Genomic DNA, 13,307 nt, shown 5'->3' with positions numbered 1-13,307 from the left:
TGCTTCTAAATAACAAGAAACACAACACATTTTTCAGTAAAAATATGATGCAACGTTTCAGGCAACGGCCTTTCTTCAGAGCACACAGAGGGGCCACAGATGGAGTGAATGATAGTTGGAGACTGCACTGTTGCACCATATACTCCATGGGGCCCTGATAGAAAATTACTTTTCAGAATATTATCAACTTAAGTCTTAAGTTGGCCATCAGTAGATATTGAGTAACAGACGAACTCTTCAAAATTTACTTATATACTCATTTATATTAAAAGTTAAAAAGTTACATTTCCTGGCGCATTGCATGCTGGCTATGCATGTTGCATCCTGGCATCTTCCTGAAGGGAGACCCAATGTCTACTGAGCGGCTCGTGTCTGGGTCTCACGCATTACTTTAATCGGATAAGAGGCTTTCAACAAACACTTCTAAATCGTTGATTTAAAGCTTTCGTGACTGCAGGGATTCATATTCTTGTTTCTTTCGGTAAAGTCACGTTATTATTTTATTGTTTCCCTTCTACGTGACTTTACCGAAAGAACCAAGTATATATATACTTCTAAATCGTGTTTCCATCCCTTTTGCAGTTACTTCAGCTGATATAAAGTTTTATTTTGCAACGTTTAATGTTTCCACGAAAACAGATACTAGGTGCACATTCCCCCTTACTTTTAAAATCTGAAAATAATCCATATAAAATAATATAGTATTATTTTTATGAATTTTATTTTTATGCCTACGTGACTTTACCGAAAGAACCAAAGAGTATAGTATTACAATAATATAGTATTTTCACTTTTTTCACCTTTATCACTAGACAGCACCAGAGAACGACTTGTAGTTGAATGTGCAAGTGATAATTTCGATTCAATGTCACATCACGAGGGTTGTAAATTAAATGCAAGCATCCTGAGTTCGTACCGTGTAGAATAACTCCACGGGAGTCACGGGGCTGGTGAAGATCGTCCGAAGGCAGCGTAAACACGCCTTGATGAAGTTCAAATCTGGATGCACAAGACCTGCACATTGACACACGGCAGAAGGAACAGATATAGCAGCACAGTGGTTGAGTTTGTGCTCATTTATATCTTCTTCATTTTTCGATTTAAAGCTTTCGTGACTGCAAGGATTCATCTTCTTTGGTTCTTTCGGTAAAGCCACGTAGAATGAGAAAATAATAATAAATTAATTATATAACACAATAAAATTCTCACGACGTTTCGGCCACAACACAAGAAGGCCACTTGCGTTGTGGCCGAAACGTCGTGAGAATTTAATTGTGTTATTTTATTTTATTAATTTATTCTCATTCTACGTGACTTTACCGAAAGAACCAAAGAAGATCTTCTTCATTGTTGTACTTGTTTTTTTAATTGTGGTTTTGTCATTTCAATGACGTCGGCCACTGTTGCAAATGAAACCAATGCTGGGCTCTCCCAGTTAAAGAACATCAACTTGAAACTTGGAAAACTATGCCTGTGAGTTCTTTAAAACCTATTTTACATACTATCAAAATCACATCGGTCAAATGTTAGCAATACAATTGGAAAAATGCAAAAAAAATGGGTAAATAAAGTAAATAAGCAATGCATGAAACACATGTGTTATACATTTTTGTTTTACTTTCAAAAACCTGTATGCAGTGGTGCAAAGCTATGTTCTGGCATTGCAGAATGCTAATTAAAAACAAAACTTTAGCGCACTGTTAATATGTGCAACTAACACACGATATCTGCCACTGTTTAACAGTTATAATTGGCTGTGGAGGGTGCGAGCTGACCTTGTAACAAGACCGGCACGGTCTGGCAATCCAAGAGGGACTTGATATTGGTCTCCGTGCCCATAGCTAAACTCCCAAGCACAATCGCACACTCCGTCTTCAATTGTAGGCTGGAGTTTTCTTGTTGCAGCAGGTAGAGGAGCCTACAGGTGACATCGGTGACTGTAAACCTTCAATGTGACATTGGATTGGAAAAAAAAACGTGACGCCTATGCTGCCAGTCCATTTGTTTCCCCCTCGTGCCACTGTCCAGGTGCCCCACCGGAGCTGTGGGTCCCCCCTGCTGCTCACCGTGAATTCCTGCCGCAAGGGTCCAATAATATTTTTGCGGCAACCAGCTTGACCTCAAATTCGGTGATAAAAGAACCTGAAAAAAGTACAATTTTCCTGCCCTCTAAGTGCAGAAGGTGGTTTCTGCCAAAACACAAATAATCAATCTGCATATCCCAGCGCAATAAGAGATTAAACTTCTTAAAAAACATACTGCAATGCGTGAAAAACGTTTAAATAAAGTCCACATATGATAAAAGTAACAGTAATGCTGTAATCATATGACACTGCAGTGCTGAATAATTATCAACACAGGGACGCCTCACTCAATCTCAAGATACCAGGAAGATCCGACTTGGGGATGCTTGACCAATTCCATCAACGAGTGGTCGGACGAGAGTATCGTACTTTTATCAATCCGACATATACAAGAGCATGACATTCAAGGGCCCCAAGTCAAGAATCCATTGCGGTGCTGCTTCTATCTCTGGACCAACCTCAGTTCAATCGATGGCATTTGCAGTCAGCTCCCAAGCAAGCACTGATCAAACTCAATCCTGCGTAGCTTACAACATCTAATGGAATTGGGTGCATTTAGAATGTGGTCAGAACGCACGGTGCTGTCCAAGCGTTTGCAGAATAAACGGATATACCGCCCACCACAACACTTTGAAACGTACGTAATTGATTATAGTTTTGTGTTGGCGGTTGAGGAAATCCGTGTGTGCATAAGCGGAAAAGCGAGAATGTTTTTGAATGAAAGGGAGACTTGCCTGGGTACCGCTCCCAGCACGATCAAGTTGGCCTTCTGCTTGTTATTGCCAATAACTGCGTTCTTCATGTCACTGCATCACAAGAAATCAGCACTGCACGCTTAACGCTTACAATCTACAAACAACACGTATCCCTTGCAGAGTTGGATTGTGCCATTGAGAATTGAAAGTCTGCATAAACATTTCAAATGCATATGACTGCAGGATATAATTGTCAATTACACAAAGAAAATGCATGAATAGTTTTGACATGTCTTACTTTTATTCTTGGCACAGTCAGAATTTTGGAAATATAATATTTTAAAATGCAACAAGCACAAGCGCATTTTTACATGCCAACATTCCATCGCCTTCTCACGCAAAAGCCCATCATAGTCACCCTCATTATGAGCCATGGTCAACCCACTGCTGGATGAAGGCCTCAAAAAGTCGCTGCCACCGCCATCCCTCACAATCCTGCCGTATAATCGTCGACCGAGCCCCTGCACACATGGAGCCAATATCATCGTTCCACCTCCTCCTCCTCGGCGGCCGCCCTCTCTGACGTGTGTCATTCCTTGGCTGCCACTCCGTTATTACTCTTCGCCATCGGCCATCATCATCCCTTCTGGCCGTGACGCATCCTGCCCAGGCCCACTTTACTTAACAGTCCGGATGTTGTCTCTTAACTTGCCTAAGTTCTCTTATCCATGCACGTGTTCCTTCGATGTTTCTCTGTAATTCGAAGCGAGCACATCTCCCTCCTGCTTGCCAGTGTTTTTGGTCCATATGTTTTGTTTTGAAATAATGTGCAATAACAGTAAATACACACTCACTACGTATTGCTGCGTTACTTGTCATGATCAAAGCCAATTTTTCATAAGCACTCCAACTAACTCTGATCTATCTCTTTATTTCATAACTTTTATCATCTCAATTGAATAACTGTCCTCAGTACACAGTCTTGCTGGTTCTCAGTTGTGTCCTTTTAATTTCTATATACAATTGTTTAGCAAATCCTTTGTACACACTCCACAATCAAATATAAAGTTAGGCTTATTCTTCTTCAGTATGAATTTTTTCTCAATCCACCATCATCCCACCATCTAGTCTTGAGAGGAAGACCCAAGAGGAGATGGTGGGATACTGTGAGGCCAGATCTTGGAGGTCGTGTATCTGTGCAGCAGCATAATTTCTTAATTTAATCACAATAATAAATTGATAAAATAAAATAACACAATAATATTCTCACGACGTTTCGGCGACAACGCAAGCGGCCTTCATCAGGAGAAGGGACGAGACTGTCTGGTAGGACAGCGCTTCACCTGATGAAGGCCGCTTGTGTTGTGGCCGAAACGTCGTGAGAATATTATTGTGTTATTTTATCAATTTATTATTTTATTCTCATTCGACGTGACTTTACCGAAAGAACCAAAGAAGATGAATCCTTGCAGTCACGAAAGCTTTAAATCGAAATTTAATCACAATATTTTCATGGCCGATTTTGTATAAATTCACTTTTTAAAAAGCTAACATTTTTTTCCACAAACTAGAAGTGTTTTTCGAATGAACGTGTCCTACCTACCGCGAAATAAGGTTCAGAATCATGGTCACTGATGAAAAATGCAGAACAAAAACTGAAAAGTGCGCAAAAGCGTGCAGAGAAGCGTGCTTGGAATTACACTGGGAGACAGAACTCGTGGATTGGAGAAAACATGCAGGTTATTGACGTCATCTGAATCGCATAGAGAAGTGGTGTTCGGTACGGCACATCGTCAGGGATGATGGTCAAGAATGGGGATGTTGGTCAAGAATGGGGATGTTGGTCATTCGTCAAGAACACAAAGTAACAGCCAAGGAATGGAATCTGGCCGGGAGGGCGTCCGTCGAGGAGAGGAGTGGACGCAGTCAGTGTAGGTCCACGTGCCAGGCGGAACGTTGCATCGCAGAATTGTGGGATGTGGTGTCGGCTTGGGGAGGCCGGCCTTCGTCAGCAAGTGGATTGATCAGGGTTGACGATAATGACAAGTGCCCTGAAGGTACGCCATACGTTAGTAAGTCATACTCTGATGTATTTTGAGAAAAGGTCTCACATGACACCCTGCAGAACGTTTCCAGGATCATGGTCGAACAGGCGGTCGACATAATGTCTGCTCGAAGCCGTCACCTCCTGAAATTATACAAAACAAGGTTACATTCTCATCTCACACCATTAGCCACACTGCATATCAAGCATGGCCTGGATGGCATGGCTGGCACACACACGTCGCTTCATCAATACAAATGTCGAATTTAAAAACACATGTCAACAATGATAAACGCATGCAGATATGGACACAATTACTAAAACAAGTCGCTCCAATAGACGTTGATGGACACGAACACTGCCTGTGCATTTGAGCGGGATAAATGCAAGCGATATGGAATTCGAATGAAAACCCTGCGAAATTTGATAGATTGTCACCTTGGAGAAATTATTGTAAAGGTGATGCAACTGAGTGTCGAAGAGTGACGTTTGAACTCTCCTGCAAACTTCGGTTCAAATTAGACTACAAATTAGAAGTTTTCAGCGTTGCTATTTTGCGTTGCTGTTGTGAACGTTTTCACCGACAAAATTCGCACTCGCCAAAACGCCGTGTTGCGTTCATTTACATAGGTCGGCCTTCCGAAGGGTTTTTTGTCGAATTTTCTGGGGGGAAGAAAATGCTGGAAATTCAGTAAGGGACAACATTTTTGGAGGGTAATGTCCTCGGCATGAGAAACATTTTTTTTAGTTTTTGGATTATTCCCTCCCTCCGAAACGGACCAGACACTTGTGAATTTCATGGATACGTTCTGCATTTTAAACTAAATTTTAAGCAAAATAACCTGACAATACACCTGCTTCCCATCTCTGTCCCTCGAACTAAAAATTTAAAGCACTTTTTGTTGACACATCCCTTCTGCGAGTACATACTACCCATCCCATTTGTCTCACACAAGCAAACTGTGAACTTATAAGGTAAGGGGCCGTCCCAAAAAAATGACGTCACACGATTTTGGACGATTTTTGACGCCCCCCCCCTTCGTCACACGGCGTCACAAAAAGCCAGACCCCCCCTCAAATATGACGTCACAAAGCTCTGCCCCCCCCCCCCAAAAAATGCTTAAATCGCTTTAAACTATTGTCATTGTAGTGCCTATTTAATGTAGCGCTGCACTCTGATGTTGTAGGAGAAAACTTTAATTAAAAAGTCTATTTAATTAAGTAGAACGTGTTGTCTATTTATTTAAAGTTGCGCATTGTGATGTGACGTCACATTTCTCAAACCCCCCCCCCCCTCATCACAAATATTTGACCCCCCCCCCCCCAGGTGCGTAACGTCATTTATGGACGGCCCCTAACACAAATTTCATGTCTCATCAGCAGTCAGGCCTGCCGAGCCAACAATGCTGACGATCTGCCAGATGTGTATCAGCTGAGCACCCTCTCTCCAAGTTCAACCATGGGGGTCCCTCCGATTTCGACGAAAAACGAAACTATTCACAAACCCAAAGCGTTAGACTCCTTGTCGCGTCCAGAGTGTTGCTCCCAGCCACAGAATCGACGTCTCTATCCCACCCCCCCCATGTGATCTCTGTAGGGTGTCTCGGTGTCTTTGTCCCCGGGTCTCTGTACCTATTTCTTTGTCTTCATTCGTCTGCCACTACACCGTGTCTCAGTCTCTCAATCCCCACATATCCGTCCCCGTGTCCCTCTAACCCTGCTTTATCCCATCCCACTTCATCCCGTGTTTGGGTACACATGTTGTCACAGTTTCCCGATGTCTCCCATCTGTGGCCGTGTTCCCGTGTCTGTTTACGACCTTTCCATGTCCCCCCGTCTCTCTATCCCTCTACATCTGTCTCCATGTGTCTCTACCACTCTACATCTGTCTCAATGTGTCTCTACCACTCTACATCTGTCTCCATGTGTCTCTACCACTCTACATCTGTCTCCATGTGTCTCTACCACTCTACATGTCTCCATGTCTCTCTACCACTCTACATCTGTCCCCGTGTCTCTCGACCACTCTACATCTGTCTCCATGTGTCTCTACCACTCTACATCTGTCTCCATGTCTCTCTACCACTCTACATCTGTCTCCATGTCTCTCTATCACTCTACATCTGTCTACATGTCTCTCTATCACTCTACATCTGTCTCCATGTCTCTCTACCACTCTACATCTGTCTCCATGTCTCTCTACCACTCTACATCTGTCTCCGTGTGTCTCTACCACTCTACATGTCTCCATGTCTCTCTACCACTCTACATGTCTCCATGTCTCCATGTCTCTCTACCACTCTACATCTGTCTCCATGTCTCTCTACCACTCTACATCTGTCTCCATGTCTCTCTACCACTCTACATCTGTCTCCATGTGTCTCTACCACTCTACATCTGTCTCCATGTGTCTCTACCACTCTACATCTGTCTCCATGTCTCTCTACCACTCTACATCTGTCTCCATGTCTCTCTACCACTCTACATCTGTCTCCGTGTCTCTCTATCACTCTACATCTGTCTCCATGTGTCTCTACCACTCTACATCTGTCTCCGTGTCTCTCTATCACTCTACATCTGTCTCCATGTCTTTCTACCACTCTACATCTGTCTCTGTGTCTCTCTACCACTCTACATCTGTCTCCATGTCTCTCTACTACTCTACATCTGTCTCCATGTCTCTCTACATCTGTCCCCGTGTCTCTCTACATCTGTCCCCGTGTCTCTCTACATGTCCCCGTGTCTCTCTACATCTGTCCCCTTGTCTCTCTACATCTGTCCCCGTGTCTCTCTACATGTCCCCGTGTCTCTCTACATCTGTCTCAGTGTCTCTCTACATCTGTCCCCTTGTCTCTCTACATCTGTCCCCTTGTCTCTATACTACTGTCTCAGTGTCTCTCTACATGTCCCCGTGTCTCTCTACATCTGTCCCCGTGTCTCTCTACACCTGTCCCCGTGTCTCTCTACATCTGTCTCCATGTCTCTCTACATGTCTCCATGTCTCTCTACATCTGTCTCAGTGTCTCTCTACATCTGTCCCCGTGTCTCTCTGCATCTGTCCCCGTGTCTCTCTACATGTCTCCGTGTCTCTCTACATCTGTCCCCTTGTCTCTCTACATCTGTCCCCATGTCTCTCTACATCTGTCCCCGTGTCTCTCTACATCTGTCCCCGTGTCTCTCTACATCTGTCTCCGTGTCTCTCTACATGTCTCCGTGTCTCTCTACATCTGTCCCCTTGTCTCTCTACATGTCCCCGTGTCTCTCTACATCTGTCCCCGTGTCTCTCTACATGTCCCCGTGTCTCTCTACCACTCTACATCTGTCCCCGTGTCTCTCTACCACTCTACATCTGTCCCCGTGTCTCTCTACATGTCCCCGTGTCTCTCTACCACTCTACATCTGTCCCCGTGTCTCTCTACATCTGTCACCGTGTCTCTCTACATCTTACCCGTGTCTCTCTACATCTGTCCCCTTGTCTTTCTACATCTGTCCCCGTGTCTCTCTACATGTCTCAGTGTCTCTCTACATCTGTCCCCGTGTCTCTCTACATGTCCCCGTGTCTCTCTACATATGTCTCCGTGTCTCTCTACATCTGTCTCAGTGTCTCTCAACATCTGTCTCAGTGTCTCTCTACATCTGTCCCCGTGTCTCTCTACATCTGTCTCAGTGTCTCTCTACATCTGTCCCCGTGTCTCTCTACATGTCTCCGTGTCTCTCTACATCTGTCCCCGTGTCTCTCTACATGTCCCCTTGTCTCTCTACATCTGTCCCCGTGTCTCTCTACATGTCCCCGTGTCTCTCTACATCTGTCCCCGTGTCTCTCTACATCTGTCTCAGTGTCTCTCTACATCTGTCTCAGTTTCCCTCTACATCTGTCCCCGTGTCTCTCTACATCTGTCTCAGTGTCTCTCTAAACCTGTCTCCGTGTCTCTCTACATGTCCCCGTGTCTCTCTACATCTGTCCCCGTGTCTCTCTACATCCGTCTCCGTGTCTCTCTACATGTCCCCGTGTCTCTCTACATGTCCCCGTGTCTCTCTACATCTGCCCCCGTGTCTCTCTACATCTGTCCCCGTGTCTCTCTACATGTCTCCGTGTCTCTCTACATGTCTCCGTGTCTCTCTACATGTCCCCGTGTCTCTCTACATCTGTCTCCGTGTCTCTCTACATCTGTCCCCGTGTCTCTCTACATCTGTCTCAGTGTCTCTCAACATCTGTCTCAGTGTCTCTCTACATCTGTCCCCGTGTCTCTCTACATCTGTCTCAGTGTCTCTCTACATCTGTCCCCGTGTCTCTCTACATGTCTCCGTGTCTCTCTACATCTGTCCCCGTGTCTCTCTACATGTCCCCTTGTCTCTCTACATCTGTCCCCGTGTCTCTCTACATGTCCCCGTATCTCTCTACATCTGTCCCCGTGTCTCTCTACATCTGTCTCAGTGTCTCTCTACATCTGTCTCAGTTTCCCTCTACATGTCCCCGTGTCTCTCTACATCTGTCTCAGTGTCTCTCTAAACCTGTCTCCGTGTCTCTCTACATGTCCCCGTGTCTCTCTACATCTGTCCCCGTGTCTCTCTACATCCGTCTCCGTGTCTCTCTACATCTGTCCCCGTGTCTCTCTACATGTCCCCGTGTCTCTCTACATGTCCCCGTGTCTCTCTACATCTGCCCCCGTGTCTCTCTACATCTGTCCCCGTGTCTCTCTACATGTCTCCGTGTCTCTCTACATGTCCCCGTGTCTCTCTACATGTCCCCGTGTCTCTCTACATCTGTCTCCGCCAGCTAGGCCTCTCCGTCATCCCGCCTCTCTCCTCGCCCCCGCCGCCCTCCTCCCCTCGTCAAAGTCGGCGGCCTCTCGCCCGCTCGGTTCCCCCTCCCTGGAACATCGAAGCGTCCCACCAACCCCAACACCACCGCTGCTCGCAAGTGATCGGTGCTGCGGGGTTTGTGTGGGGGGGGGGGTGGTGGCGAGGAGGAGGTGGAGGAGGAGGTGGAGGAGGACTCACGGAGAGGACGCCCGTCCGCATTGGCGACTCTGCGCACGCCATGGGGCCCCGGGAACTCTGTGGCAGACTCGGATCCTTAGGTTTCATCCCCACGTTGGGGGGAGGTGGGGGGGGGCAGACTAAGTCGAGCGCAGCCCGAGACAACAAACATCGACCCGGCGTGGAAGTTCGCCTCCTACCTCTTCCTCATTCACACAGGCACATCCCCCCCCCCCCCACCAAGACAAAGATCCCCCGTGTAGCCTTAACAGACTGTTGGGGCAAGCGCTGTTAGCGAGCAGCGCCTGTGAAGGCCGGGACTGTGGCACACGACGGGGTGGGTGGCCAGCACCACACCAGCCCGCCGTTCTCTCCCCCAGTGGCGATGTTTACTACACACCGCACCGGGTACTCATTTGAGGCTGTGCCGACCTAGGGGAGGCCCACGACCGGTTCAGATAATCGCCACTGGGTGTTGGGCCGTGAGTGGCAATCGATTTCGCGTTCGCAGCGCAGTGCTCACCGCTACACTACCGCTACCCCCCCTCTCCTCCACACACACACAGAGACACTCATAAGTAGTTTTGGCTCATCCCATCGGCCACGCACGCGACGCACGGTCCATCAAGAGCTTGCATAACATCAAACTAAAAATACTCAACTATTTTGCGTATATTTTTGTTTTAATCAGGTAAGGCCCAACTGAACTCACGTAACTATTTTTTTCAGAAGCGACATGGCCACAAACGATAGCCCCCCAAAAATGGAGATTGGGGCTTATCACGTGGAAATTTATAAGCGGATACTCCAAACGAATGTTTCTCAATGTGGTGGAGGAGGAGGAACAAAAAACCGGAGGGCCCAGATTAAAATTCGACGCGACCCCGGTGGAGAACATGCACATTTGAAATACACAGCAGGCGTCAGGGTCGGGATTTAACCCCACGACCTCCTTTGCATAAACAGGGGACGTAGTTAACATCTCGCCACCAACACAAAGCAACAACCCCCTCTGGAACGGTTTTGACGGAGAAATCAGCAAGTCCATAGATTAGGTTGAGACAATGCTGGCGAACATCCAGACGTTTAAGATGCAATGTACGTGAGATGTGTTGTCTATTTTTCTTTCTTCCAGGCACATTCATAATATTTACGTTATAAAGGGCCTTTTGAAACGACGTAATCGACATGCATTTTATTGTCCACATTCCCAACTGCACGCAACAATAATAGATTACTACACCCAACTATAGATGACGTCCGATCAGACTCCAGGAAAAGCTAATGAATAACAGTTCACGTTCAAGTCGGATTTAAAGAAGAGCCGCTTGCTTGGCAGTCACGATTCCTGATGTCGGGGCAAGATATGGGGGCGGCGTTCCTCCAGCCTTGGGGCGACCAAGCAGCAGAGGTCAGTTAGAGAGAGGAGGCAGCCCCGAGACCCCCCCCCACACACAGTGTCCCAAAAATTGCGAGGAGAGCAAGCCAGCCACTAGGGTGGTGGCGAGGTGTGAATCTCCCATTTGTAATGGGTTCCGGAGACACTTGTAGAGGGCACGTCTTTATTTCCACACACACCACGTACTTATACACTTTATTCCCAGCCTATTCACACAGGTCTTCTACACAGCCTATCTACGTAGCGTGCCTAGCTTCGCCTACGTTCCCAGGTCCTCCGGCTATGATTACCCTAGGGGAGGCTACCTGACCCAACCCAGCCAAGTTGCGGGTCCAGACCTCTGGCTTCCTCGGACCTCGCCCTTACAAGGGCGTCGGGTCGGGTGTCCCAGAGTCCCACCACTGGCCCAGAGTCCCACCACTGGCCCAGAGTCTCATCACTGGCCCAGAGTCCCACCACTGGCCCAGAGTCTCACCACTGGCCCAGAGTCCCACCACTGGCCCAGAGTCCCACCACTGGCCCAGAGTTTCACCACTGGCCCAGAGTCCCACCACTGTCCCAGAGTTTCACCACTGGCCCAGAGTCCCACCACTGGCCCAGAGTCTCACCACTGGCCCAGTCTCACCACTGGCCCGCACAGCGCCCCGGCCCTTACAAGGACAGTGGGGCGATGTGGTCCAGGGTCCTAAGCTGGCTGGTCTTCTTGCTTCGGTCTGCGACTGGTCCCGAGCTACTGGGGAGGTCCCCCTTTGTGCACCTTGCCATCGAGGGGGGGGCTGCGTGGGAGCCTGGAAACCCCGCAGCCCCTCCCACTCTTGGGCTTTCCAGGAGTTTCTAGGTCATGATGAACAAACTCCGGCAGGTGTGTAAAGGTTACCTGGCTCCTGGTATTGCGGACCCACTAAGGGTCGAAAAGCCACCACCGTCTGCTGCGGTCGCCGTGGCTGGGCCTTCTTCACCTCTCCCCCTGGCTTTGACGGGGGGGGGGGGTTGCCACCGCCGGGGGGTTACCCAGTGTTTACACAGTAAAACATGAGACAGAGCTTCACTCTCTAAACGATGAGTTTTGAAATGTAATACTTGGGGATGGGTGACGGCCAAGGTTTGCCACGTGCTATAATCGTAGGGATGCCAAGTGGCTGAGGCGGTGGTGTTGAGCGTTTCCCCTTTTATCCATGGGTTTTGTCCGAGTTTTCAGATTTTCAACAACATGAAGCCATACATTCCTGTACTTTTCAAAACATCCCAATACAAAACCCTTCTGAAAAGCTGAGACTTAACGAGGCTTACTTGGATACATACGTGGCATTATTTTTATCGTGTCGCATTGACGAGCAGTTGTTTATTAATGTATTTTAATTTCAGAATGCAAACTTACAGGTAGTCGCTAAATATTTGGTGGATCTGTAATCAGGTGCTTCATAAATTTCTCTAGGGACTATCCTAATTAAAGACAGGCATTAACATGTGTTTGTACATCCTACAGCAGAGAAATGCCACAAAGCATGACAACTTTGCAGCCAAACTAAACAAGTACAGCACCAAGGTGTGAAAAACACTTTATTACAAGAGGGGTAAACAATACCTCCACGAGACAAAGGATGGGATTTTCCCCCGTGGGCACAATACTGTCAAACCATCATTGACGGGGCCTGCCTTGAGCATCTGGCGACAAGAGTTTATCCACAGCTGGGGCAAAATTCATACAGTACATTAAAACAATTCCCATAAATTACCCTGTAAAATTTAAGATAACCCAACAAAAGCATAAGTTTTAATATATAAATCACAAAGTGATGCAGGACTGTTAAGGGTACCCACGGTTTTAAAAAGGGAAATTACATTTGTTTTTCACTAGTTACCCTTACCAATGATATTCCACAAATGTTATTAAAGAACCCACCCATCACACAACAAGATACATTATTGCAGTTGAGATATTTTTATGCAGAATTTAAACGTCTCTAAACTTGGGTTATCTGGGTGAAAATGTAGTCTTCTTCAAATGTCAATGTAAATCCATATATAAAGGTGGATAGGGGGCAGCTTAAACATAACACATACATAGTACTATATCAGGGCACCGAGTCAGTACTGCTGAGATT

At 46.8% G+C, this 13,307-nt stretch overlaps 1 protein-coding gene across 1 annotated transcript in view; it reads right to left on the bottom strand.

Moving 5' to 3' along the window:
- Window positions 1-10,041, bottom strand: part of ARMC8 (armadillo repeat containing 8) — a 31,958-nt gene extending 21,917 nt beyond the window's left edge. The window contains exons 1-5 of the mRNA XM_032965425.2: window positions 9,825-10,041; window positions 4,891-4,967; window positions 2,819-2,890; window positions 1,776-1,918; window positions 917-1,014 (exon numbers count right to left, since the gene is read on the bottom strand). Coding sequence (XP_032821316.1) covers window positions 917-1,014; window positions 1,776-1,918; window positions 2,819-2,890; window positions 4,891-4,967; window positions 9,825-9,911 — 477 coding nt within the window. The 5' untranslated portion in view covers window positions 9,912-10,041. The remainder of the gene's footprint in view (window positions 1-916; window positions 1,015-1,775; window positions 1,919-2,818; window positions 2,891-4,890; window positions 4,968-9,824) is intronic.
- Between the last annotated feature and the right edge of the window lie 3,266 nt (window positions 10,042-13,307).

Source organism: Petromyzon marinus, chromosome 34 (genome assembly GCF_048934315.1).
Source record: "Petromyzon marinus isolate PM22_M1 ecotype Great Lakes invasive population chromosome 34, UKy_Petmar_22M1.pri1.0, whole genome shotgun sequence".
NCBI lineage: Eukaryota > Metazoa > Chordata > Hyperoartia > Petromyzontiformes > Petromyzontidae > Petromyzon > Petromyzon marinus.
This window is presented reverse-complemented; position numbering and strand designations above follow the sequence as displayed.